The 27,939-nt window shown below is 38.5% G+C and overlaps 1 protein-coding gene across 7 annotated transcripts in view; it reads left to right on the forward strand.

Moving 5' to 3' along the window:
• The window catches only part of LOC122620870 (unconventional myosin-VIIa), a 1,106,244-nt gene that overhangs the window by 346,048 nt on the left and 732,257 nt on the right, over positions 1-27,939 (forward strand). For all 7 annotated transcript variants that reach the window (XR_006326158.1, XR_006326157.1, XM_043798541.1 and 4 more), the window contains exon 9: positions 4,506-4,871. Coding sequence is in view for 5 of the 7 variants with exons in the window: in XM_043798541.1 (XP_043654476.1) it covers positions 4,506-4,871 (366 nt within the window). In the remaining 2 variants the exon portion in view is untranslated. The remainder of the gene's footprint in view (positions 1-4,505; positions 4,872-27,939) is intronic.

Raw genomic sequence — 27,939 nt, forward strand, 5'->3', positions numbered from 1 at the left:
GAGAAATCCTTGAACTCAGAAACCATTAAATCAAACCATTAAGGTCGGGAAAAATGTTAATTAGGCTGTCATGTAGAACATTTCTCCATCTGCATTTTTTGAGTTCAGACTCGGGGTCCCGACCCGAAGCGGTAGCCACTGGGCATTAATTGAGTTTAAGCCAGCGAGCAAGAAAGTGCGTCCGAGCTGTCCAAAAAGAAAATATAGTTTTCTCTCAAAATTACAAAAAAAAAGAGAAATTGACAATTCAACCAAAACTCGCAAATTTCGATCGAGACGCAGAATACCCAGTGAATCGGAAAATTTATATATCGTTAACTTTAGTGCCAGAATTTTTTTATTAAGGGCATAAAATTACAGGTTGCACCTAGGAGAATATTATATTTCAAAAATTAACCAGTGAGACCAGTGAGGGAAGCATACGTTGCCGACCAGGAGGTCTATTTCTGGATTTCATCAGTCAGCAGCGCCACCGTTAAGCTCAAAAACATTATTTAAATGAATTTACCATCTTTACATTATCTACATCTATACATATTCTACCTTACACCGCTTTACCGCTTTACACCTGACCGACTGCTTGTTAAGCAGATCGGCAACCAGACAAGGAGATCAGCAAAAGTTATTCCGATCGGAAAAACAAATTCCGCCTTATGTTAGGAAACTAATTTAAGTTATTTTGTAAGAGAAATAGTATTCATTTAGGGCAATTCCTTTCTTTTCTTTCCTTCTCCCTTTTCCTTCCTCTTCCCACATAAACAAGAGCCCGCCTAAACTGGCGTGAGTACAAGAGTGAAGTAAAAAGAAGAGAGAGAGTACCGCAGTAGGAGAGCAGCTCAAAAGAGCAGATCGAAAATAAATTGATAAATTAAATTTTAAATAAATTGAAAATAAATTTTTTAAGCAAACAAAAAACTTTACATTTTTACATACATATCTGTTGCGATAATATCTACATGAACGCCACAGTCCAAAAATTCTTTTAACAATTTAAATCTAGATGTTTAAAATTTGTAAGTTAGGGTAATCCTTTAGGATATGTTGTCTAAACCTGTTCCAAGTAAAACTTTGTCATTTTTTAAGTTTATTCTATGTTAAAAATTAGGGGTGCCATGCGGCGTCGGAAGGTGTATGTCGTGTAAAATGTAGCATACTTGTAGGGATCACCGGTTATGTCAAATGGTTAGCGGTGGTCAAGGTAGGGTGGGCGTCGACAGCTTAACAGCTGCTGTCGTACCAGTGTGCTATGTCCTTGTTTGTCCGTAGTCCTGTCATCCGATAGTCCTTTAGTGTTTCTTGTGGAGATCAATTCCAAAGCACGAGAAATAAATAAGAGTGTGATACGAGACGAGCAAGTAGTCGCGATGTCAAATATTCCCCCCCTTTACTCTACCGAGAATTGGTAGCCGGAACCAGCGCGTGCTTGATCGCCCAACTGCAATTTACCATCTGCTCAGGGAAGTTATACTCGTAGTTCGCTACACGGTTCCATGGCACTCTTGGAGATATAGCTCGCACTTATAAGTTGGAAACACAGGTAGAGGACACTGTCGAAAACATTCTCTTTGCAACCATAACAGGTACAGGTACAACAGGTCAATCCATTCGGTGACAAACGAGAGACGTCTATGCAATTCACGCAGCCTCCAAAGGCAGTACAGTGCAAATCAAAGAAAAAAATGCATCAGCACAGCAAAAGACACTTGACCAAATGAATAAAAAAGGGTCTATAAGTCGTATTTGGTAGGCGATCGGGTTTGGATAAAAAACAATAAAAGGTTAGGAAATAAACTATCAGCCCTATTCTTAAGTAGGTTTTTTACATTTGAAAAATCATGACAATTATTATACCCGTTACTCGTAGAGTAAAAGGGTATACTAGATTCGTTGAAAAGTATGTAACAGGCAGAAGGAAGCGTTTCCGACCATATAAAGTATATATATTCTTGATCAGAATCAGTAGCCGAGTCGATCTGGCCATGTCCGTCTGTCCGTCCGTCTGTCCGTATGAACGTCGAGATCTCAGGAACTGCAAAAGCTAGAAAGTTGAGATTAAGCATACAGACTCCAGGGACATAGACGCATGTTGCCACGCCCACTCTAACGCCCACAAACCGCCAAAAACTGCCACGCCCACACTTTTGAAAAAGGTTTTGATATATTTTCATTTTTGTATTAGCTTGTAAATTTCTATGGATTGGCAAAAAAACTTTTTGCCACGCCCACTCTAACGCCCACAAACCGCCCTAAACTGCCACGCCCACACTTTTGAAAAATGTTTTGATATTTTTTTAATTTGCCAAAAAACTTTTTTCCACGCCCACTATAACGCCTACAAGCCGCCAAAAACTGTCAGTGTTAAAGACTATCCTTCGCACTTCCACTAGCTGAGTAACGGGTATCAGATAGCCGGGGAACTCGACTATAGCGTTCTTTCTTGTTTTTAACTAATTACATTTTTTTAAGGTTAAGATATCTTTTCAGTTTAATAATAGCAACCATGACCTTGACCGAAGCGACATTGAGACTCAACGACTACTCCCGCGCGGACCACATACCTATAGTTGACGAAGACGTAACAATCTGGGACTCGTACACTTACTTGGGACACACGACGAACTTGACATCTTTTGAAACTTACATCGACGAGACATGGAAATTAACAGACAAACTACCCAAAGACCACATGAAACAGATAGAAATCAACCCTTAATTCCAAGCAATACTCAATGACGCTTCAAGGGCCCTATTTTGGCAAAGAATAGAATGATAATTAAAAAGCTTGAGGACTTAACCTCACTGTTACACCTGCAAAAGTAAATTTAATCAGCCCCCTTACACTAGACAGCATCGACATTAAAGAATTATTAAAAGAACAACTCGCCAATACTAGTATAACCGACCTTTTAGAGGTCTCCCATATAAAAGCTTTTCAAAATTCTGAATTATTGAACTTTCTGATCAAATATCCCAAACCTCTGTTAAGCTGTAAAAAAATATATATCCTTCCTGTCCAGCATAATAACATAATATTAGATCTAGAAGAGGGTAAAACGGTAACCGACTGCGGAACAAAGACTTTAGCTGTACGTGACTGCGCTGCTACTGTGAGCACCACTTTCTGCAGAAGACTACAAAATACTTCATGCGCCCAACAACTGGTATCTGGAACCGTCGCACAATATGCCACGTGCTCCGGTCATCTGGCGCACGTGATAGTAATCAGAGAGGGCATGGCAGTAATAAACAACGCGACCATGAATGTAGTGGACAGCACTGGGCACAAACAGATAATCGCGGGAACTTTCCTCGCGACCTACGACGATTACGTCTCACTAAATGGCACCCGTTACGTGAACCACCGAGGCATCCTGAAGAAGAAACCTGCTGTATCCACGTCAGCCGTTGTCAACGTCACCCTATTCAGAGAACATCTGAGCCTCCCATTTCAACATGACCTAACCATGAAGAATCTCCGCCATATCGGGGTTCTTAGAAAAGGATTATATTCACGATCATATGGCGGCTTGGCACTCATCGGCCTATTCCTACTCCTCTTGGGCACCTGGAAATTATATCAGCGCAGAATGAGAAAGAAGAAACCCGAAGACGCGTTTCAAACTAGTAGGGGAGGACTTAACACGCGCAAGCTTGAGTTTGCTGACAACGCTGCTGAGCCGGATGCCGTCGTGACAAAGTTGCAGCTGAAACCCGAAACTCACACGTGCAAGCTGCCTGATCGCCCGCTGCAGAAGCTGACGCAGCATTCAGCCGACATTCCAGCGGCAGCGGCGGCTTCGTGGTCCGATGAAGCTTGCCCTAAGTTTCACTTTTAAATTTGTTCTCCAAAGGTTCTTACATACCAGAAATAAAAACAAATAAAGATACTTGCTAAATAAAACAGTCTTATTTTAATTTATATAAACATTATGCGTAAGTTGTAGTTGGGTGTTAGTGTAGGTGTGACAGCTTTGGCCGTTTTGTGAGAGTGGCAAAAAGTTATCAAAACATTTTCCAAAAGTGTGGGCATGGTCGTTTCACGTGGTCACGTTAATGTGCACGCCAAAGTTTTTTGAAATCAAAGCGTTCATACGGACAGACAAACAGACGGAGAGACGAATAGCTTGTTGGAGGCGATTACATAGCGTAAATATTCTTTGATCAGTATCACTAGCAGAGTCTATACGAATGTTGATATTAAGCACATATGTCAACGATGTGCAGTCTTTCTAAAACATCGCAATTCAGAATGTCAATAATGTGCAGAACTTGAATACATACATGTCCGTATCAAAGCGTTGTTAAAATTTTATACAAGAAAAAAATTGAGCACTTTAGCGAGCTCAACACTATAATTAAATAAAACTAATTTTCAATATTTTAACACATGGTGTGCTAAACATAATTTGAATAATTTATTTGTTTATTGGAAATAAATATAATATCAATTCTATTGCGAAAAAATATATATAAACTAATAAATTATAATTTTATTTGTATTCTAGTATGAACAAGAAGGAATATGCTTTAATCATGTGGAGTTTACAGATAACACTCCTTGTCTGGAAATAATGGAGAAACCTCCGCGATGTGTGTTCAAGTTACTGACAGAACAGTGTCATATGCCAAAGGGCTCCGACTCAGCTTTTTTATGTAACTTGCACACTGAGTTCGAGTCCCACCCAAATTACATAAAGGGATCTGATCGTCGTCTTTGGGAAACCGAGTTTGGAATACAACATTACGCTGGACTGGTGATCTACGCTGCGGGCGGATTTGTAGAAAAAAATCGAGATGTACAACAAGATGTAATGTTTGATTACATGAGCTTTAGCAAAGACTTGTTTATACAAGATTTATCAAAATACCAGGTACCTAAAAGATGATTTAATTATTGTATAATTTCGTATTTAGCTAAATAAATATATATGTAATTAGCGGTGAGCCACGACAGACCAGATTCATTATGTGTATTCTTATGCTTATACGTGCCGTTCGAAAAATCATAAATCTGTATTGGAAGGCACATTATTTAAAACTACTAAAAGTTAAATTTATTCATTTATAATTACTATTTGGAATAGTGAATTCATGGAATAATGTGTAATTGGCAAAAGGAAGCGTGTCCGCGGCTCTATTAAGTATATATTCGTTAATAGGAACACGAACTCAATCGAATTGGCAACATCCGCTTGTCTATTTATATGAACGTCAAGATCCCGGAGAATTATAAAAACTAGAAGTGTCACCAACGCTTTTTATATTTTACTATTTTCCTTGCCAATTTCTATCGCTGTGCTAACAAAATTACACCACAATAATTGTCGATGTTGCGGTGCCGGTAAAAATCTACCGGTTGGATGCACAAATATGTTTGAGACGGGTAGGTGTAATCGCCTCCGTTCTAGTTCCTTCCCCAAAAATAAAATGTCACGTCTGCATATTTGTGCCCCTGTCCAGGAAAAGAAGTGTGGCCGAGGAAGAGGCATCCGATGTTTAGGCACCAGGCTGCCAGCATTTAGGTCGTGGGATTAATTATGGCCAAAAAAAGTGGTCAAATTTACCGTGTGTCAAATGACACCTTCGAAAACTTAATCACCTTCTCATTTTATATTACATATTTATTGATTAATATATTGTTAGCAAGTGCCATGTGAAAAAAATAAAGTTCAAGATAGAGAGATACATTAATAGACAATAGTTTTTGTAGCGGATAGTATCGAATTTTACACCGGGAAACGGCGCATATGTCAGCAAAACTGCTGACTTTTCACAACTAGAAACGATCCTTAAGATTTCCTATAGTATTCCCTGAGAAAATATCCGTAAATTACGCCCCTTAAAAAACACAAATATCTTTAAAAATTTAAAATTTTTATTTATTAATTATTTTATTTGTGTTCATCGAACTTTCTTTATTTGTATTGGTCTTTTTTTGAACACATGCCAAAGCATGTGCTAGGGCTTTCTCCGCTGGCTGATAGCCCTTCAACGAACTAATGCAATCTGTAAAAAAAATGTAATGGTATATCTGCAAAGTTACAAATATACATACATACCAATCAGAACGGAAAAGAATTTCGGAAATGATTTTAAAGCATCCCGTTAAGGGCTCAACTGTTCATATGGCTGCAAACATAGTGCGCGCTGAGACGAAGACGAAGATGAAGACGAAGCTGAAGACGAAAAACAGTGCAGAACAAATCATATGAATTCGCTCGCCCGCAAGCATAGTGCGTGCTGAGACGAAGACGAAGATGAAGACGAAACGCAAGCAATCAGCTTCAAACGCTGCTGTACTGATTTTGAAGACGAATCGCTTGCTATTTTACCGTTGGTTTTCGATTTGGTCTGACTATGCTTTGGCGCCTTAACGTCACAATTAGCCTTTCAGCAGGCATAATTGGGGTTTTATTAAAATTCGTCCAATTTTTAATGATTAATGGTTCAATTTTTTTTAAAATATAATCAAACGTGCTCATTTTCATTCTGGTGTACTTCACAAATTTTTTCTCATCTTGGCGCATCTCATCAAACAAATGATGAAATTCGCCAAATGCTTTTCTTCCCAAATTAATGGGATGCATTTTTTATTTGCTTTTTTAAATTTTAATTTAAAAAATAAACTCTGCTCAATTAGCAGATCATCATCCGATGAGAAATCCATTGCGACTAACACAACAAAAGCGCATCCAATTCATCTTGCACTATGCAACCTATTAGCTTACTCGCAACGCAAGCAATTCGTCTTCAGCTTCGTCTTCATCTTCGTCTTCGTCTCAGCGCGCCTTATGTTTGCAGCCTTAGGGGACGACGCTGGCTCGATCGAATGTTTAAGGGACGACGTTGGCTCGCCTCAGAGTCTAGACTTTGGAATATGATGCTGTGCGTAAATAACAGCTAAGCTTAATCGAAGGGCTCTCGATCTTTGATTACATTTTGTACTTAGACATTACTGTGTGTGTGTGTGAGTTGTTACAATGGTGTGTGTGGTTTTGTACCCTTCAGTACCAAAATTCCTTGCCCGTATTTTTCCTCGCCAGAGTTCGAAAAACAAAAACAAATCTCACAGGCTTTTTCTAGCAAAGTTTCAAACACCAAAGTGAAGCAGAAGTCTGTCGTGCCTCTGCCCGCAGTTCATATTTGTTGGTTTTTTTTCGAAGTAGTTCGGAGCAGTGACCGAAAATGACTTCTAATGACCTCTTCTATAGACTTCTAAATACCGATCTAATAATTGGTGGTATATTTATATAGTTTTAAGTGTATATAATTTATATTTGTTGATTTAAGGATTTTAAGCTTTTTAAGAAATTAAACTGTCGCTATAGGCAATGCAAGTGCGTCCGTTTTAATTAATTAATCTAATTACACGGGATCATTATGGTCGGAAATACCCTGGCACGCGCCTGTCAGAATTTTCGGTTTCGTTTTCCGTCCCCCCTTTTTTTTTACATTTGCAATTAATTGTGAAAGTAACACGTCGTGTTTGTGAACAAATTCAATTTATTTTCAAAAAAAAAATATATAAATCCGGTAAGTAAAGTGATTCTTGTTGATAAGTTATCATAGCTAATTGCATTCCAAAGTTCATGATTTTGCGAAAAGTACATAATATGTGCACAGAAAAACAACTATGGAATGCAATTGGTTTGTTAATTTTATATTCATTATAAAATATACCACGCCCAAGTCGAAATTAAAGCTAACAAGAGAGAACGCTATAGTCGAGTTCCCCGACTATCTGATACCCGTTACTCAGCTAGTGGAAGTGCGAAGGAGGGTCTTTAACACTGACAGTTTTTGGAGTCTTGTAGGCGTTAAAGTGGGCGTGTCAAAAAGTTTTTTGGCAAATCGATAGAAATTTACAAGTCTAATACAAAAATGAAAAAATATCAAAACATTTTTCAAAAGTGTGGGCGTGGCAGCTGTGGGCGGTTTGTGGGCGTTAGAGTGGGCGTGGCAAAAAGTTTTTTTGCCAATCCATAGAAATTTACAAGCTAATACAAAAATGAAAATATATCAAAACCTTTTTCAAAAGTGTGGGCGTGGCAGTTTTTGGCGGTTTGTGGGCGTTAGAGTGGGCGTGGCAACATGCGTCTATGACCCTGGAGTCTGTATGCTTAATCTCAACTTTCTAGCTTTTGCAGTTCCTGAGATCTCGACGTTCATACGGACAGACGGACGGACAGACGGACATGGCCAGATCGACTCGGCTACTGATTCTGATCAAGAATATATATACTTTATATGGTCGGAAACGCTTCCTTCTGCCTGTTACATACTTTTCAACGAATCTAGTATACCCTTTTACTCTACGAGTAACGGGTATAAAAATGGGCCGCGCTATTTTTTTAAAGATAAGTTTTCATGCGCCTCTATTTTTATTTTGGCATACAAATACAGTAGCATGCAAATTTTAATTTTGATTAATCGCTCGAAAAAATCTACAAAAAAAAAGCAATCACAATATTTGTTGGAGATTTTTGTGAAGGGGAAGGCGAAGAATGTGGCTGTGAAAGTGGCGTTCCCAGTCACATCGGAGGAAGACCTGGTGGCTTTAGATCAGAACATAAACTCAGGGTCCCAAGAACGCTACGTAAGTAAAGTATATATGGTCTAAGTGATCGTAAAATTCATTCTGTGTTTTTATTTTTTTCTTTCAGATGGAAGCAATAACAAAAATTTTAAAGAGCAGCCATTTGTCCAAGGCAATAAAGGGCGTTTTGTCAGAAAAGCTTTTAAAAGTCTTTAAAAGCATTTCCCAAATTCTTTTCCGTTCTGATTGGCATGTATATTTGTTATTTTGCTATAATCTAATAATATTATTATTAAAATACTTTTCGTTACAGATAGCATAAGCACATTAGAAAGCGAGCAGCCAGCAGAGAAGGCCTTGGCCCACGCACTGGCATGTGTAAAAAATAATGCAAACAAAAAAAAGGAAAACATTAGTAGAATAAAGGAAAAAAAAAAGTTTAATTTACCATTTAAATAAATTTTATAATTTTTTGGGAGATTTTTCTGGATTTATAGGTATATTCCTTGGGAATTCCTCAGGAATTCCTCGGAAAAATCCTCGGGAATTCGTCCAGGAATTCCTCGGGAATTCGTCCAGGAATTCCTCGGGAATTCGTCCAGGAATCCTCGGGAATTCGTCCCGGAATTCCTGAGGAATTCGTATAGGAATTCCTGAGGAATCCTTATTTTTCGACATTCCCGAAGAATACCTGAAGAATTCCCAAGGAATTCCTTGGGAAAATCCTCGGGAATTACTCGGGAATTCCTCGGGAAAACCCCTTGCTTATTTTTCGATATCCCCGAGGAATACCTAAGGAATTCCAGAGGATGCCACGAACGCCTGTTGTATGGAAATTCCTCCCATTTTACTCTAGGAGGAAAAGAAAATGTTGTTGCAAACGCGCTCTCAAGAATACCTTTAGAGCAGATTAACTCCGTTGCCTCTACACAACATAGCGCTGAAAGTTCTAGCCATGACCTAATCCCTAGTATCGAAGCCCCAATAAATGTTTCAAAAATCAAATATTCTTTTAAAAATCAGATAAATATGACTACAAGTTCACCATCCCATTTCCTACTTTCCATAGACATGAAATATACCGACTCGAATACACCACGGACGATATAATAACATACCAAAAAAACACCTCAACCCTTCCGTAATTAACGGCATTCACACGACTGAAGACATAAAGGGAAAAATACAGACAACCTACAGAAGTCACTTCAAAGGAATCAAAACTCGATTCACCCAATCCAGGGTAGAAGACTTGACAGACGAAACTGGACAGGAAGAAAGAATTCTTCAAATACATAGGAGAGCACATCGAAACGCTCTAGAAAATCAAAAGCAACTAGCAGAAACCTATTTTTTTCCAAGAATGAAGCAAAAAATTATACATTTAGTTAAGCAATGTAAACTTTGCAAAGAAGCTAAATATGACAGACACCCCCCAAATCCGGAAATTCAAGAAACTCCTATTCCAGAATACCCAGGTCACATATTGCACATTGACATTTATTCTACAGAACGACATTTAGAATTCACTGCAATAGATAAGTTTTCTAAATTAGCGCAAGCACGAATTATAAATTCAAAAGCGATAGAGTCCCAAAACATATCGTTATGGACAACGAAAAAGCTTTCAATTCCCAATCAATTAAGTTCATGTTGGAGTCTATACTGCCCCACCATACAAAAGTACCGTTAACGGTCAGGTAGAACGATTCCATTCAACACTCTCAGAGATAATGAGATGCCTCAAGAAAGAGGGCACTGAAAGAAATTTTAAAGAACTTTTAGAAAGGGCAGTTTACGAGTACAATTACAGTTTTCATTCGGTTACAAGGAAACGACAATTAGAAGTATTCTTCGGTAGGAGAGTAACAACAGACCCGGACCAATAAGAGACAGCCAGACAAGACAATATTGAAAGACTTAAAAATAAACAGGAAATGGACCGAACGAACCACAATAAGAACAAAAAGGAAATACTTAGCTATCAGCCAGGAGAAGAAATATTCGTAAAACTAAACACTAGATTAGGTTCAAAGCTTTCCCCAAGATATAGGAAAGATATAAGGAAAACAAGCACACTACAGTAACAACAGAATCGGGAAAAACGGTACATAAAAGCCATATCAAAATCTAAAATTTTTCAGGATATTACTATGGATTACGAACGATGTCAGTGGAACGATGAACCTTACAAACTATACGAACGCACAGATAATGACAATGAACAAGGGGATCGGAAAGCTACAAACCTCAACAACTAAACTAATACACCTCATTAACCTCGACCACATCCAAACCGCTTTAGATATTTTACATGAACATACGGAAAATAGCCTTATACGCTACCCTTCACAATGAGATAAACACAACTATTCACACATTCCGAACACTCACAGCCCTTCCAAAACTTGAAAAACTAGGTCCTTAAATTGGCTAGGGTCAGGATGGAAGTACATAGCGGGTAGTCCAGATCATGATGACCTGGTTATGATAGCAGCGCAAGTTTGTCGATTCATGTTGCCACGCCCACTCTAACGCCCACAAACTGCCCAAAACTGCCACGCCCACACTTTCGAAAAATGTTGTGATATTTTTTCATTTTTGTATTAGTCTTATAAATTTCTACCGATTTGCCAAAAAACTTTTTGCCTTCGCAATTTAACTAGCTGAGTAATGGGTATCAGATAGTCGGGGATCTCGACTATAGCGTTCTCTCTTGTTTTGATCTCAGCTTAAGATTAAGCTCTTATGATAAAACTTGTACTGCACTTTTGTTAACATTGGTTCGGGAACAAGATCTCCCGCTGGGGATATTGAATGTATACAATAATTGATTGTATGCCATATATTTACGAATTCAGACAGAGAGTTTAATAAAAAACAGAACACAGTTGGTTTTTATGTATTATTAAACGTTGTTTATTAATACCAATAAAGGAAGAACTAGAGCCTTTGTATTATCACTAGGTTGGATAATGGACTTCGAAGTTGAAGTGGGCTTAGCAGGGCTATCGCAATTGATAGCGTACTCAGTACTGAACTTACTCAAGGAGACATATTTGCGTTTAGGGGATGTTCGCTCGCCACAGAGTCTTTACTTTGAAACATGATGCTGTGCGTAACTAAAAGCCAAGCTTAATCGAAGGGCTCTCGATCTTTGATTACATTTTGTACTTAAACATTAATGTGTGTGTAAGTGTTTACAATAGTGCGAGTGGTTGGGGATTTAGATTAGATTAGGGTACAATACATATTAGGGTACAATACAGGGGTATTTGCTGAGGGTACAATATTGTCTGTCTCAGGACTTATAATATTTTCTTTTTTTATGGTTTGATTTTTTAATTTTAAAATGGACTTTTGGGGTATAGTTTTATATTTATAGATAAAGTACAATAATGCAATTATGATTAATGTTGTAAGTGTTATTATTTGAAATACTTTATTCGTCTGATTGTGTTGTTCGATTGTTTCTTTTGTCTGAATGTATTCGAGTGGTTCAAGTTTTGTCACATTATTGTTTACATAGATAGTTTGAGTGTAGTTATAATCGTATTAGTAATCGTTAAGTTTTATCTTCCATCTCTGTAATTTCATATTAGGAACGTTTATGTTACTTAGGCATACAAGTGGCCTATAATCGCTTAATATGTCGAGCTTTCTACCGCATAGGTAGGACCTGAAATATTTTGTTGCCCATACTATAGCTAAAAGTTCTTTTTCTATTGCCGAATAGTTAAGATCGTGTTCATTTAAAGTTCTGCTTGCATAGCAGATGGGCTTATGCTCTTGGGATAATACAGCATCGAAAATTTCTTTTGGCACTCATTGGTGACCTTTGACTCATCTGGTTTTAAGTGGGGTTTCCGAATATTTGTACATTATTTTTAAAGATTTTGGCTATTTGATTTTGTAATTCTTCTTTATCTTCTTAATCTAAAGTACCGAATAAGTATTTGTAAATTGTTCCCATAAAGTTAACAAAACCGCGTTTACTACGTTTTACAATTCTTATACCGTTCATTTCTCTGTTAAGTTTTTCTACTAAATACTGTATTTGTGGTACATTTTTAAATAGTTGAGTTTGTTTAATAAGTTCTTCGTAGGTATTTTCGGTTTTATTTAAGTTAATAGATAAGTAATGACATTCGTGGTATATCGGTAAATTTATTGTTCCGGTTTTGCTCCGGTTTGAAAGATTAGGTAGCCGTTTTTGGCCTGGATAGGGGTTACTTCTAGGTATTGTGTGTTAATTGTCGGGTGTAGGCCTGGAATTATCGTTATTATATTTACTTTTGTTAATTTTCTTGTTCTTTATAAAACTAGATTTATAGTGTATTATCATTCTACCTCTATTTGTTTCTTCGAAATGTTTATTATCTATTTGTCTTTAATTTCCTGTCATTTTAAATGGGTAAGTCGTTTTTGATCTAACTAGAGGGGATTCTCTGAAGTTGGTGTCTATGTTAAAGTCTTGTCTATTTTCATTGAGTTTGTCAATTTGGTTTAATGTGTGTTTGTTTGTGAATTGTTTTTCAGGTTCATTTTTGCTTGTTATTATTCTTAATTTTTCATTAACAGTTTTATGATATCGCTCAATGTCAGAAATTCCATTTTTACTTGTTGTTATATTTAGAGTTACTTCTTTTGATTCTATCTAAAGTTTAAGTGCAACTTGGGACACTTATAGGTAGTCTTGGACTCTTCTGGGTTAGACGATCTGGGGCACTCATTGGTAACCTTTGACTCATTTGATATTAGGTAGGGCTTCCGCTTAATTTTCCGGAGGATTTCCTCCTTCTTTGGGGTATGTAGAGGGGTTTCCTCTGGGTTAGATGACCTGGGGCACTCATTGGTTGCCTTGGACTCATCTGTTTGGATGTGGTCGTACCACATTTTGAATGTATAGCCATTTATGGTGACTGTTTGTGTTGAATAATTAATTTGAGTGTTGGTTGGCTCTAAAAAGTTTCTGCCTAATAGTAAGTCATATTTTTCTGAAAAGTTGTGAATATAGAATGTTTGTTTAATGGGTCAAAGTTTGCTTGATGTTATAATGCCATTTATAGTGCGGACTTTTACTTTAGAAGGTTTGATTGGGAAATTAAAGAAATTTTTTTTCATAATATTAATAGACGAACCAGTGTCTAATAGGCATTTGAAGGTAATATTATTCATTTTAGTTTTTAAGAATGGATTTCCTCCTCTGAATCGCTTTCTGATTCCGAGGCTGGTTGAAGAAAATTTTCGCATCCTGTGTCCATTCTAAATTGGGCACTAGCATTTTCTCTCTGTCGTTTGACGGGATGGTTTGGTGCAGTATTTTTAGACGTATCCCAAGCATTCGACAGAGTCTGGCTTGACGGCCTAATGTTTAAAGTTAAAACAGCCCTACCCGAAAGCACACACAAACTTCTAAAGTTTTACCTCTATGACAGAAGTTTGCAGTAAGGTGCAACACTGCCACTTCCACTGATCATAAAATTGAGGCTGAAGTCCCCCAAGGCAGCGTTCTTGGGCTTACCTTATACCTCATCTATACAGCCGACATCCCTACAAATAGTCGCTTAACGGTATCCACACTTGCCGACGATACAGCTATCCTTAGCCGTTCAAGGTCCCCAATCCAAGCTACAGCTCAGCTGGCATTGCACCTCATCGACATTGAGAAGTGGCTCTCTGACTGGCGAATAAAAGTAAACGAGCAAAAATGCAAGCACGTGACGTTTACGCTAAATAGACAAGATTGCCCACCACTCTTGTTGAACAACATACCACTCCCGAAAGCAGATGAGGTAGCGTAGCTAGGAGTCCACCTTGAAGCCAAAAAAACTCAATTTAAACTCAAAGCCAACAGCTTACACTGGCTGATCAACTCTGGTTCTCCGCTCAGCCTAGATCACAAGGTCTTACTCTACAATTCTGTATTGAAACCTATCTAGACCTATGGCTCACAGTTATGGGGCAATGCCAGCAACAGCAATATTGACATCATACAGCGAGCACAATCAAAGATTCTAAGAACCATCACTGGGGCACCGTGGTACGTTCGGAACGAAAACATCCAAAGTGACTTAAATATCCCACCAAGCTTTACTCGCATCCCAACCACCTAGCGAGAGGTGTAACCCAGCTCAGCAGGCGCTCCCGTCTTCGGCGAAAGGACCTACCAACCCAGAGAATTTTTAGGACCGTCTAATCATAGAACAGTTGGAAAAATAATACAACTGGTCAGAACTTTTATAGTTAAGATTTTTAAACTTATTGCTAGTTCTTATACAAGAAGATTCAATAAATAAAAGCAAAGTAAAAAAAAAAAAAGTTTTATTCGTTATCACGGCACCATGTTTGAGAGCTATCTAGATCGGATTGTAAGTCCAAATGGCCAGAAATTTTCTTATACTGCAGGCATAATTTTACATCGTCAGCGAAAAATTCCCATATTAAGGAAAGGGGTTTAATGAATAGGGTAAAAAGGAGCGGGTCTAGGTGGCTCCCTTGTGGGACACCGGATGTGACTCGGAGAATACAAGAAAGCGAATTTTTAAAGAGGACCCGTTGCGTCCTTCCATTCAGATAACTTAGAATCCAACCTAGGAGATCAACAAGAAAACCTAATAAATCAAGTTTCGTAAAAGTGAATGATTAACAGAGTCAAATGCTTTACTTAAATCCGTGTAGATGACTTCTGTTTGAATATTATTTTATAGCCCTGTATTACGAAGGAGGTTAGCTTCACAAGGTAAGTAGTAGTTGATCTGCGTTTCGTGAACCCATGCTGACATGGTGTTATAATTGACCTACAAAGGTGATGCAAATAAGGAGTGATACCGATTTCAAAAAGCTTAGGGATAGCTGACAATTTGGAAATTCTTCTGTAATTGCATCCGATTTGCTACCTTTCTTATGGAGCGGGATCGCAAAGGACTTCTTCCATATATGGGAGAATTGTGAAGATTCCAGAGAAAAGGTAAACAATTTCAGTAGAGGTTTGCACAAGGCTTCCGCACAGAATCTAAGCACACAGCTAGGAATTCCGTCGGGACCTGGCGAATAGACCGGCTTAACACGCTGAAGATCAAAACGCCGTCAGAGTTCGTTTAGAGTGGGACAGAATATTCGACTTTGATACCGCGTAAGAGTAAGGCTGATCGGAATGAGGTAACGTAGAATATGTTGTTTAAGAAAACTTGGCAAATATATCGGCTATTGCCTGATCCGATGTTACCGTAGTATTTTCAAAAAATAGCGAGGAAGGGCGAAACCCTAAGTTTTCATCGGAGCCATTCATTCAGCGGGTAAATATTTTCGAAGAGAGCGATTTGGCGGAAGAGCACAAATGCCTTAAGAAATTTTAAAAAATTCTACCCCATGCTGAAAGTTAAACTTGAATTGAATATCACAAGAAATTAAATTAATGAATTATCGCTTCTTAAAATATACTTTAATTATTGATATTTATAAATTAGCAATACATGAAGTCAATTAACTTAGCAAGTCAAATAAATTGGATTTAAAAAAAAAACATTAAGAGATTAAATCTAACTAAAGTAAGCTTCTGCAATTAAATATATTACTTTAAAATTCCATAATTAAGATTATGATTATATATATATAATCTATTTCCCTACCTATCTCAAAAAAAAACGTAATGTTAGCCTTAGTTACATTTATATTAAATCTCGTTGTCTAATAAAATCATGAAATCATAAATCCCTGTGGTTTTACTGACTCGAATGATGATCCGATCAAAAGGGTTCACCAGAGCCATGCTTTAGCAGTGGGTGATCGTAGGTAGGGCGTGCATTATTCGAGCACAACATCGCAAAAAATGAGTTTTCTCTCTGTCCTTCTGTCTTTTCTCTAAACTGCCGCTTTTTCTTCTAACCTTTATCCTTCAGTGAATTTAGTTTACCATATCCTAGCAAGCAGCCACACTAACTAATAAACCAACAGTCACACTACCTTATTTATTGCACATACATTGCTAGATATACACTTAGTTTTAAGCACAATGTACGCATCCCGCTTACTCTTGTTTTAAGATCGTGCTAAAGACACTACTTCGGGTGTCCCGTTCGCACGATCAGCAACTGACATAGCAATACACATAACTAATAGGCTAAGAATGGAACGGATTGAGAAAATAAAGAACACTTCGTTTGTGAATATGGAAGAGATCTGACGCTTTTATCACCTCCTACAGGTAAGAGATTGTTTTCCGCTTAGTGTTAACGAAAGTATAAAACTGTTTAGGATCCTGTGCGAACTGGAACTTACAACGGCTTAAATAGCTCTTATAACACTGAGCATTAAGCACGGTAAAATTTAACCGAGCACTTAAATATTTAAACAGGATAGATTGAGAACCGGTATTTTTAAATTTTGTATAAAGTCCGGACTTAACATTTCTTAGATGTGTCAAGTGTTTCTTAAACCAAGGAGGTTTGTTAGAAATGGACGGATAGTACATCGAAACACAAGAGTTACAAAATTATTTACTTGCAGTATAAAAAATATATATGGCATCCATTATGTTGCAAGAATAAATTTCAGACCAATTAAAGCCAGATATAAAATTTACCTTACGAAAACAATGAATTCGTTTAGTTGATTTATCTGGCTTCTGTTTCTGGTGGTGTTGATTGTCACCTCGAAAATAGGATGATATGGATCTTCTGGTTGACTAAGAGGTGCTACTCTAGTCAGAAACACACTTTCAGAACTTGTTACAAGGCATAGATCCAATTATCAACCAAGAGAATTTCTAATATATTATATAATTAACTTGCGACAACGATTAGTCGGCTGTTCTTCTTGGACCAAGTAGTGCCTGGTATTTTAAAGACACCTAGAACTACCACTTGGTCCCTATCAGACAGTCTATTTAAGACGGATTGGATAGCGGACAAATGGTTTATATATTCAGGAAATTCTGAAGACGGCGGAATGTAAGAGCACTTAATATAAACAGAGCTATCAGAAAATGATAGCTTTACGGAACTCGTCAAAAAGTACCTCCTCTGACGTGAGGGTACCCTTACCGTAATAAAGACTCCACCTACCCGCCTGGAGGGACGATCATGACTTCAGAGTTAAGTATCTCCGGTTTTAACCAAGTCTCTGTAAACACAATGATATGGGCTGCAAAGGAAAGGCTATCTGAATACAATTTACATTTTGATACGAGATAGTGAGACTAAATTTTAGTTTTTTGAAGAGGAAGAAATAAAAGAAGAAGAATAGTAGGATGGTGCAGTGATCTGGCCACGTGTGGTAAGTTTAATTCTCACGGGCCCTTTTTTCCTATTTTTAATCTTACCTTCGAACTCTTTCACCACCATACTATCCGGACAAAGCTTATTAGGGACAGTTATCTTAAAAGATGAAATGTGTCAGCTTGTGCCGATAGTCCGGACTCAATATTCCTTTGTGGTGGTAAACTATTCGGGGCAGATGGAATCACCGGTTAAGAAACCAGTGCGGACAAAACGGAATCTGTAGCAATCCCAAGCTGGGCTCCGTCCACAACGGATTGATCGGATTGCTTCGAATCTTTGTTAGCTGCCGTTCTGAGTAACATTTGAGGGTTTGCCGCGATCGACAAATGATCAGCTGTGTAGTCCTCTTGATCACTTGCCAGAGGTTTCGGGGCATTAGGCAGCCTACCACCAGCGGGTTTCTTGCGCTGTGGAGATTCCTCTAATAGCTTAAGGCTATTAAATTGTGAATCTAGCGCGGAAAGAAGATCACCAGATCGACGAAAACTATCATAATTAACTATCAACTATCATAAACAATTTCATTTCGTTCGCAACCCCTTGGAAAGTATCCCAACAGTATTTTAGATTTGGGCCTTTAGCTAGGTCATCTCTGTTCGTCCGTTAAAAACCAGCGCACTTAGTGTGCGGTATCCAAAATTTTCGACAGCGCTGGCGATATAGGTTCATCCCAATTTGTTCCAAAACTCCAAGTATTCTGAACTATGATCTTCGCCGAAATATGATAGTCAGCCATTAACCCGAACCCGAACTACGTGTTCTACAATTGCTAGCATTGTCCTTGGAAATCGATCTTTAAAGTTTTCTGCGTTTAGATTCTTGACATAGTTTGCTCAGAATGGCAAACATTTTGCTCGGTTTGACTTATGTCTCCATTTCGCCAGACAAACCGCTGGGCGCTCTGTACGTTTTCGTTTATATGTATTTGCGAAAAATTTCCCGAATATCTGATGTTACACCTATTTTATTGTGCCTAAATTTCATAAGAATTGATAAGAGGGGATTAAGTTGTCAGGACCTTTAAGTTGCGCTTTGTTAAGCGTTATAAGAAGCGTCAAAAACGATGCGCATTTTATCTGGTTTGTGAACTGTTACGTACACCCTTTTTTAAGATCATAAGGTTTTGAAAATTCCCAACTAGAATCTAAAGCAGGCGAAGGGGTACTACCATCTCGTTGAGTCAGACGGAACGTGACAAAGTGGACAATAAACGAGTGTCCGATGACCAGTTCAGCGGCCGCAATAGGTCGCAGAAAAAACCTACTCCAGTTACCGGCACAGTTCACCGAGGGGGTATTGAGTCACAAAATAAGGGAATCTAGAAATATGACTCCTAGGTGGAAAAAATTGGCATATAAGACCGATGCCCAGAGTAGCTCAGAAAAAGCTCTAAGCCGGTATAAAAAGACCGTGGCCAACCGATAAATTAGTAAAGACTCGGGAATCAGTTCTCGAGAGTCAATACTCGGGTGTCAGTAGTCGGGACTCAATACTCGAGATTCCCTTCTCGAGATTCCATCCTCGAGATTCTTTTGTCGGGAAGTCTAATCTCGGGCGGTATCATCCTCAAGTGAAGACAGTCTTCAACGCCAAGAACTTCGGTCAAAAGAAAAGCGCCGAGAGGAGCGAGGACTAAATCCTACACCAACCCCTAGGATACCAGGACTTAGACTGGAAGGATCATGAACCAACATAAGGAATACTCTTGAAGAAAAACTACAATCCTACCGACCAAAAGAAAAGAAGTCTCAAGATGGGTGGCAAGGAGTCAAGGCATCCGACAACACCGCCAACGTGATCAACACTGTGGAAGTCATCGACCTCAGATATGAGATTTTAGGCGTGCAGCATACCCTTGAGTTTATCGCTGAGATGTTAGTGTTGCTGGCACTATTGAAACTAGTAAGGATTTACAAACGATCAGTGTAGCGGCGTCGGGATCATCACCGTACCCTGGAACGGATCGTATCCAGTACTCCGCAACGTCAATAGTGCATACCGCGGGAAACGGAGTTCGCTCAGCAGATATGAGCAGTGTATCTGGCAAAACAATCCGATAATGAATACTCACTTGCCTACTACCGAACACAACATAAAAGCCGGCAAAAAAAATAAACAAAGAATAAGTGAACCGGTGCATTTTTTTTATGTGGATATAAACAAAGACAAAGAAACAGCAGAAACTTTCCCAAACAAATGCACAATTCAAATAATCTGAGAATCGGGTAGCGGCCGAAGCGTGCCGCCGAAAACATTTATACAAACGTACATTTATATATATATATCTACATAGACGACCTTTACTTACTGTATATTGTTTTTTTTGATTGTGTATATTACGTTACTGTTCGGTTTACAAATTATTGCTGCACGATTGTATATGTATGTATAATTCCATCAGTATATATAGCAACACCCAGGATCCTACGCGTCTAGATCTTTTCGCTCCGGATTAAAGTGGGGTAAGTTTGACGGAACACTGTTCACGTATTTTTGTATATTTTTATATATGCATTTATTCTCGTGCCAATTTTTATACCCGTTACTCGTGGAGTAAAAGCAAAGACATTTGAATAACAAGATGTGTAACGCCATACGATTTTTTTGCACACGATTTTTTTGTTCTGGCTCTAGAGCTGGCTCTAGGCTCTTTCGAAATTTTGTTCAAAAGCCAGAGAGCGGAGAGCTCTAGAGCCAGCAGCTCTCTTGTACGCATATATGCCCTTCATCTTAGAAGTTCTTAGACTTTAAATCTATATTATTTTTTATAAATTGACACCACTTAAAAACTCTAGTTTTGCATTGCCTTAACATAACAATTATTTAAATTCAACACAGAAATAATAATAGCACAATCTATGTACATAATAATGTATACAAATTTTAGAATATGACTTTATATTAGAATAATTGTCATTATAAATAATTCTAATTATAATAGAAGAAGACAATGATTCTTCGGTGCTTATGTCCGCACTTCGTGCTTTAAGAAATCAATTTTGCAATAAATAGATTCCATATTTTTAATTATTTTATAAATTAGAGTAGATATTTTGTTGGATATATTGCAAAAGGGTCCAATTGCGATAAATGCAGATCGGTAATTTTAAAAGAAACCGAGCATTTAACAGCTCCATCAGAGCTTTTTATACATGAGAAAAACTACTCGATGGAGTCGGACTTTGGAAAACTAAAGGCACCATCTGATATATTTCTTAATATTTGTAAAATACACATTAAAGTTTTTGAAAATATTTTTAAAAATAATAAAAAACAAATGTGTATAAAACAATTTATTGTAGACCAATGCATTAAGTGTACAAATTAAAGTAGTAATTTCTCATTATGGTTTCATGTATATAATTAATGTAATATGTATAAAATAAATCTTTTAAACAAACTTTTAAAAGTTTTGCTGTTTAAACATTGCAAGTGGTCTGTGATTGCTGATAGACAAAAAAAGCAAGCTAAACACAGCATTTTATCTCATAAATGAAAAATGAGTGATAATTGACGACTAAAAAAATTAAATATATATATGCATATATAAATTTTAAAAATATTATATAACTAATAAAAAGCGATGTAATATATATTGAAAAGCAATAGTTAGAAAACTAGCTTAGTTGGGGAACATGGAAATGTTTAAATGTGGAACTGCCACGCCCACACTTTTGAAAAAAATTTTATATTTATACCCGTTACTCGTAGAGTAAAAGGGTATACTAGATTCGTTGAAAAGTATGTAACAGGCAGAAGGAAGCGTTTCCGACCATATAAAGTATATATATTCTTGATCAGGATCAATAGCCGAGTCGATCTGGCCATGTCCGTCTGTCCGTCTGTCCGTCCGTCCGTCTGTCCGTCTGTCTGTCCGTATGAACGTCGAGATCTCAGGAACTACAAAAGGTAGAAAGTTGAGATTAAGCATACTGACTCCTGAGACATAGACGCAGCGCAAGTTTGTCGATTCATGTTGCCACGCACACTCTAACGCCCACAAACCGCGCAAAACTACCACGCCCACACTTTTGAAAAATGTTTTGATATTTTTTCATTTTTGTATTAGTCTTATAAATTTCTAACGATTTGCCAAACAACTTTTTGCCACGCCCACTCTAACGCCCACAAACCGCCCAAAGCTGCTACGCCCACACTTTTGAAAAATGTTTTGATATTTTTTCATTTTTGTATTAGTCTTATAAATTTCTAACGATTTGCCAAACAACTTTTTGCCACGCCCACTCTAGCGCCCACAAACTGCCAAAAACTGTCAGTGCTGAAGACTAATTCGCACTTTCACTAGCTGAGTAACGGGTATCAGATAGTCGGGGAACTCGACTATAGCGTTCTCTCTTGTTTTTAATTTATGTGTTAGTCTCGTAAATTTCTATCGTTTGTCAAAAAACTTTTAGCCACGCCCACTCTAACGCCCACAAACCGCCCAAAGCTGCCACTCCCACACTTTTAAAAAATGTTTTAATATTTTTGTATTTTTGTATAAGTCTTGTAAAAATCAATCGATTTGCCAAAAAACTTTTTGAAACGCCCACTTTACCGCCCACAAACCGCCAAAAACTGTTAGTGCTCTCCTGCGCACTTTCAATAGCTGAGTAACGGGTATCAGATAGTCGGGGAATTCGACTATAGCGTTCTTTCTTGTTTTTTTATACGATTAGTAAGTATATGTACATTTTTGTAATAATGATAACCGAAGGGTGTTCAATATAAAAGAAAATATTTTATTGTTAGCCTCTTTCAGGCAATATATTTCATTAATATACATTAAATGTTCAATTTTCAATATTGTTTAAATAAAAAAAACTTTTCAGCGGCGAGTATCCGCCTTGTTTTTTGATATGCAAAGACAAGGGCCCTTAGAGCGACGTTTGTAGTCGTGAATAGCTAAAAATTTTTGTTGACGTACGCACCGTTGTCCGGTGACGGATTCGATACTCCCCGCTAAAAAACAATTATAGTCTACTTCTCATAATCTTTCTCTGCTGGCTCTAAATTATTGTATTACACATGGCACTAGCAAACAGTTTGTTAATCAATAAAGTTATGCTATCAATTTAACTATAACAAAATGAGTAGCTAAACATTTGCAAAAGAGGTGCTGACGCGAGAAGTGGAGTAGGTCAAAAACGATGACAAACCGTAAGACGAACAACCTTGACATAAAGGTGTAACGAACACGACTGCTTATCTACGCCCGAGAGTCTTCTGTGCCTAACTAAGTTGCCGGCTAGGTTCAGGGCTGGGGTGGGTTGTTTTGACTCTCGAATCGCAGTCGTCACATTACCAATATGTAGAGAGGGGCAATATAAAAAGCGGACGGGAAGTTATAGATGCAGACGGACAGACAGGTAGCTTAGCTAGCAGTGGAAGAATTAGATGGTGGTTTCTTCCGGTCTATACTCGCCCTCCTGGAATTATGTTAAAATCAGTCATAAATTCCCCTTTGTTGTAAACCGTTCCTCCCTCAGGCGACCTTCTATATATTTACTGAATCATATTAATCTCCATTTAATTATTAATCATTGAGTACATTTTAGTAACTTAGTAATAATAAAAATAAAATAAAAGTGCTCTTCATTGAATTTCAAATTTAAATCGTCGCTTCAAACTATCGCTACTAAACAAAAATTTATTCCAATAACTGATGCTTAATTCTAATCGATTTTTACTATTTTCATACTATAATTCATGTTAATATTGGAATTCAAGTGTACCGTTGTCAGACGCGAGTGTCTGGAGGAAACATAATAATAATCGCGGCTATGCCGCGGTTATCCTACGAAGTCAGCAGGCCTGATGACGTCCGATGTTAGGTCGATTTATGCGTTATTTTTGAAATTAGACACAAATGCTCTCTGCAGACTCGAAGTCCAACAATATGTACACGTTAAAGCTACATCTAATCTTCGGCTTAAATAACTTTCAACTTTAAACCTTTTAATAATTTAATATTGCAAATATTAATATTGGAATTCAAGTGTACCGTTGTCAGACGCGAGTGTCTGGAGGAAACATAATAATAATCGCGGCTATGCCGCGGTTATCCTACGAAGTCAGCAGGCCTGATGACGTCCGATGTTAGGTCGATTTATGCGTTATTTTTGAAATTAGACACAAATGCTCTCTGCAGACTCGAAGTCCAACAATATGTACACGTTAAAGCTACATCTAATCTTCGGCTTAAATAACTTTCAACTTTAAACCTTTTAATAATTTAATATTATTAATATTTTAATAACGAAGCAGATCTTGTTCAGTTGATCATATGTCGCACACAGTTTGCAGGGGGTGTAGCGATCAGCGCGTTGTAGGCAGATTCCGTAGAGATGATGCGCACGTGAAGGCGGAGTCCGATAGGATGATCCGCACGTGGAATGGGGAGTCCGGTTGATGATCCGCACGTGGAATGCGGAGTCCGTTTGGAGATCCGCAAGTGGAATGCGGCGTCCGCTGCTGATCCGCACGTAGAATGTGGAGTTAGTAAGGCCATCCGCACGTGGAATGCGGGCAGGGGTCTCCTAGTTGCGCCTGTTGAAGATGGTAGCGTGGGGTGCGCGCGTGACGCGCTAGATGCAAACGAGGACTTCGCTCGGTCCCAGTTTCGAATTTCAATTCCTGTGTTTATTGGTAACCTTAATTAGAAGGCTGATCCCAAACTGTACCAAGTCCACAAGTTTGTACCAATCCAATCAGTTGAAAATAAGAATCACCAGATCCTGTCTGAATCGGTTCTCCAGCTGGTCTTTACTATTTGCACGTGGCTTAAATGAACACGCTGTTTTAATTAAATTCACAAGCACTACGTTATACGACTTTCTTATTTCAGATCAGTATAACAAGAGACCGAACTGACGCCGACAATAAAGGCGGTAAGCTTTTAACAGCAGCAGAGTTGCATTTCGGGTGATCTCGCGTTAGAAAATGTTAATTACTTATCCTAGACATAAGTGGTAGGGCTGCCAGATTAATTCCCTGGAACTTCACTAGTTATCGGTTTAGATAATAAATCGAAATCTTGAATTTCGAAATGTCCTTTGCGTGAAAGTTGCCCAGCTCTCTTCCGTTTAGGTCCTCCAACAAGTACAACGAATTCCCTATTCGTTTTTTTACTCTATCCTTATCACACTTGGCGTTGAAATGATCTGCCAGTTTGCTTATCGAAAAGTTCCGCTTAATTACCAGCTGTCCTAGTTGAAAACATCGTGGTCGGCTGCTACGGTCATAAACTTTCTTGTTTTGCACATACGGCTTTTCCGTGTGGCGATGAATGCTTGAACGAATTTTGTCGAACTCATCGGGCCGTCTTATTTGTGTTGTATTATCCTTGAGTGAGCATGTGTAGATAGGGTGACTTTCCGATCGATTGGTGTATACTATTACGCAGGGAACAGTTTATGCTGCTTATATATAGGTCCCAATCCCGTTGGTCCGATCGGATGTACGTACGCAAGGCCGCGTTTATAGATCGATTGACTCTCTCGGCCGAATTGCTTTGCGGCGAATAGACACCAGAAAACACTTGGGTTATCCCATAAGAGGTCGGGAACGAAACGAACTCTTGGCTTTTAAATTGAGTGTCATTGTCGCTTACTAATGTTTCTGGCACTTCTATGCAAGAGAATATATCCCTCCTAAGATACTGAATAATGACCTTCGATGTGAATTTCTTTACTGGCTTGAGAAAGGTAAATTTCGAAAAGTGATCTAAGATTATGAAGATTCCAATATTTCCCCGCTTAGATCGCGGGAAGGGTCATATAAAATCAACGTACAGCCTTTGAAATGGCCGATGCGTAACGACTGGAGATCCCATCGGTGTCTTTAATGATCGCGTGGGATATTATGAAGTCTGTCACAGATCACAGTTGCCCACAAAATCCCGTACGTCGACAACCATACGATGCCAGTATAAATACCTTCGGATATGTTCCAGAGTTTTGGCAATCCCGCGATGGGCAGCTACTGGTTGACTGTGCGCAGATTTCAAAACGGATTGTCTAAGACCAACCGGAACAAACAGCTTCCATTCGGGGTCGATATCTCCTTCCAGTGATGGAAACTTGGGACGGTGGTATAAATACTTATCAATGACTTGATAATCGGGAATAGCAGCCTTTACGAATTTTTCTTTTAGCTCTAGATATTCCTTGTCTAAAAACGCGAGAGAGTTTAATTCAATTGCAGGGACTTTTCGATGTCGATGGCTGAGATATCGGTTTCTACTTCGTGTGCTCGTGAGAGCGCATCTGCCACTATATTTTGTGATCTTCTCCTATGTTCTATTCAAAAATTATAACCCTGCAACTTGATGGCCCATCGCGCTAGACGCCCGCTGAGATCCTCTTGGTTCATTAACCACTTAAGACTGGCATGGTCGGTGATTATTTTGAACGGGTGTTCATCGATGTACATACGAAATTTCTTTATGGCCAGTACCACTGCCAAACATTTTAACTCAGTCACCGAGTAGTTTCGCTGAGCTTGGTTTCTTCGACATATAAGCTATCGGAAGCTCATTTCCCTCTTCGTCTAGCTGTGCTAATACTGCACCAATACCATAGGAAGTCGCATCGCATAGGATGATGAATGGTGGTAGTAATTGGGATGTCGAAAAAAGGGTGCCGAACACAGTTTGGATTTTATCGCCTCAAAAGATTCTTGGGCAGCTTCAGTCCATTCGAAGACTTTTCCTTTCAGTCGGTCAGAGAGTGCCGCAGTCACTGCTGAGTAGTTTGGAATAAATCTCTGGTACCAGCCAGTCATTCCTAAGAAACGACAATAACCAGAAGGTCATCTAAATAGACGAAAACGTGATCCTTCATTGAGTAGGGAATTACTTGATCCATCAGGCGACACATTGTGTGTGGAGAATTACAAAGGCATGCGTGTGTATTGATAGAGGCCTATTCGGTATGGTAAATGCTGTCTTTGGCTTGGACGTAGTATCGAGACAAATCTGCCAAAATGCATCCTTTAGATCGATTTTAGAGATACAATGTACTGGAGGCTATCTACTAAGCAAACCATCTAAACTCGGCCTTGGGTACGCATCCTTCTTCGTTACCTCATTCACCTTACGCGAGTCTAGACAGAATCGATCCTTGCCTGGTTTTACTATCAATATCCCTGGTGAGGACCATGCGGAAATTGTAGCTTCTTCGATATCTCCTAGACTTAACATTCGATCGACCTCCGCACATAACCGCTTTTCTTTGGTCGGCGATATTGGATATAACCTTTGTATAATAGGTTTCGCTTGTGCGTTATCGATCGTATGCTCAATTAACATAGTCTTTCCCAGTCCATCTCGCTCAAACGAGGGAAATAATTTCGTCACCGCATGTAATTCACGTTATTGGGCAGCCGTTAGCTGAAGTTGGGTCACGTCCGTAGATTCTTCTCCGATCTCGCTGACCTGAAAGCTTAAAGATATTTTGAATCTCTTCCAAAAATCAATTCCATAAATTACATCTTGAGTAATAGTTTCTACAATAAGAAATTGGAAATTGGCTTTAAGTGCGTTACATTCGATTGGTTGAGTTATAATGCCCGATATTGCCTGCTTTGTTCCATCTGCCGTTTTAACATTCGCATATGACATGGTGAAGGTTAACCCTTGCTTCAAGCTAGCCCAGCGAATTAGCTTACCGCCGATGACACTTTTATTCGCGCCACTATCTAGTAAGGCTAAGTAACGCTCATTCAACAGAGTAATATATGTAAACGGTCGGATGTCATCAAGGATGGTCCTGAGAACAACAGACAGGCGAATTGATACAAGAGGTCAAAGTCGCCATTTAAACATCGATAAGTTAAACAGTCCACTCTGTAAATAAAATCTTCGATCGGCATGTCGCCTTGCGTTCCGCTGAATTTAAGATGCCAATTAACAATGAGACTCGAAACTTTATCGGGACGGCTGTCTCTATTAATGGAAATCTCCGGGAATTCTGATCTAAATGGCATCTGTGGATCCGGAATGACGTTATCCCACTCAAGAGGCACCTCTTCCACTCTAGCAGACAGACCTTGCGACGGGAAATTAAGGTTTCTTAGGGCAACTGTAATTTGTTCGGTAATCGACGCTGAGATTGTCTCTTG

Source organism: Drosophila teissieri, chromosome 3R (genome assembly GCF_016746235.2).
Source record: "Drosophila teissieri strain GT53w chromosome 3R, Prin_Dtei_1.1, whole genome shotgun sequence".
In the NCBI taxonomy this organism is placed as follows: domain Eukaryota; kingdom Metazoa; phylum Arthropoda; class Insecta; order Diptera; family Drosophilidae; genus Drosophila; species Drosophila teissieri.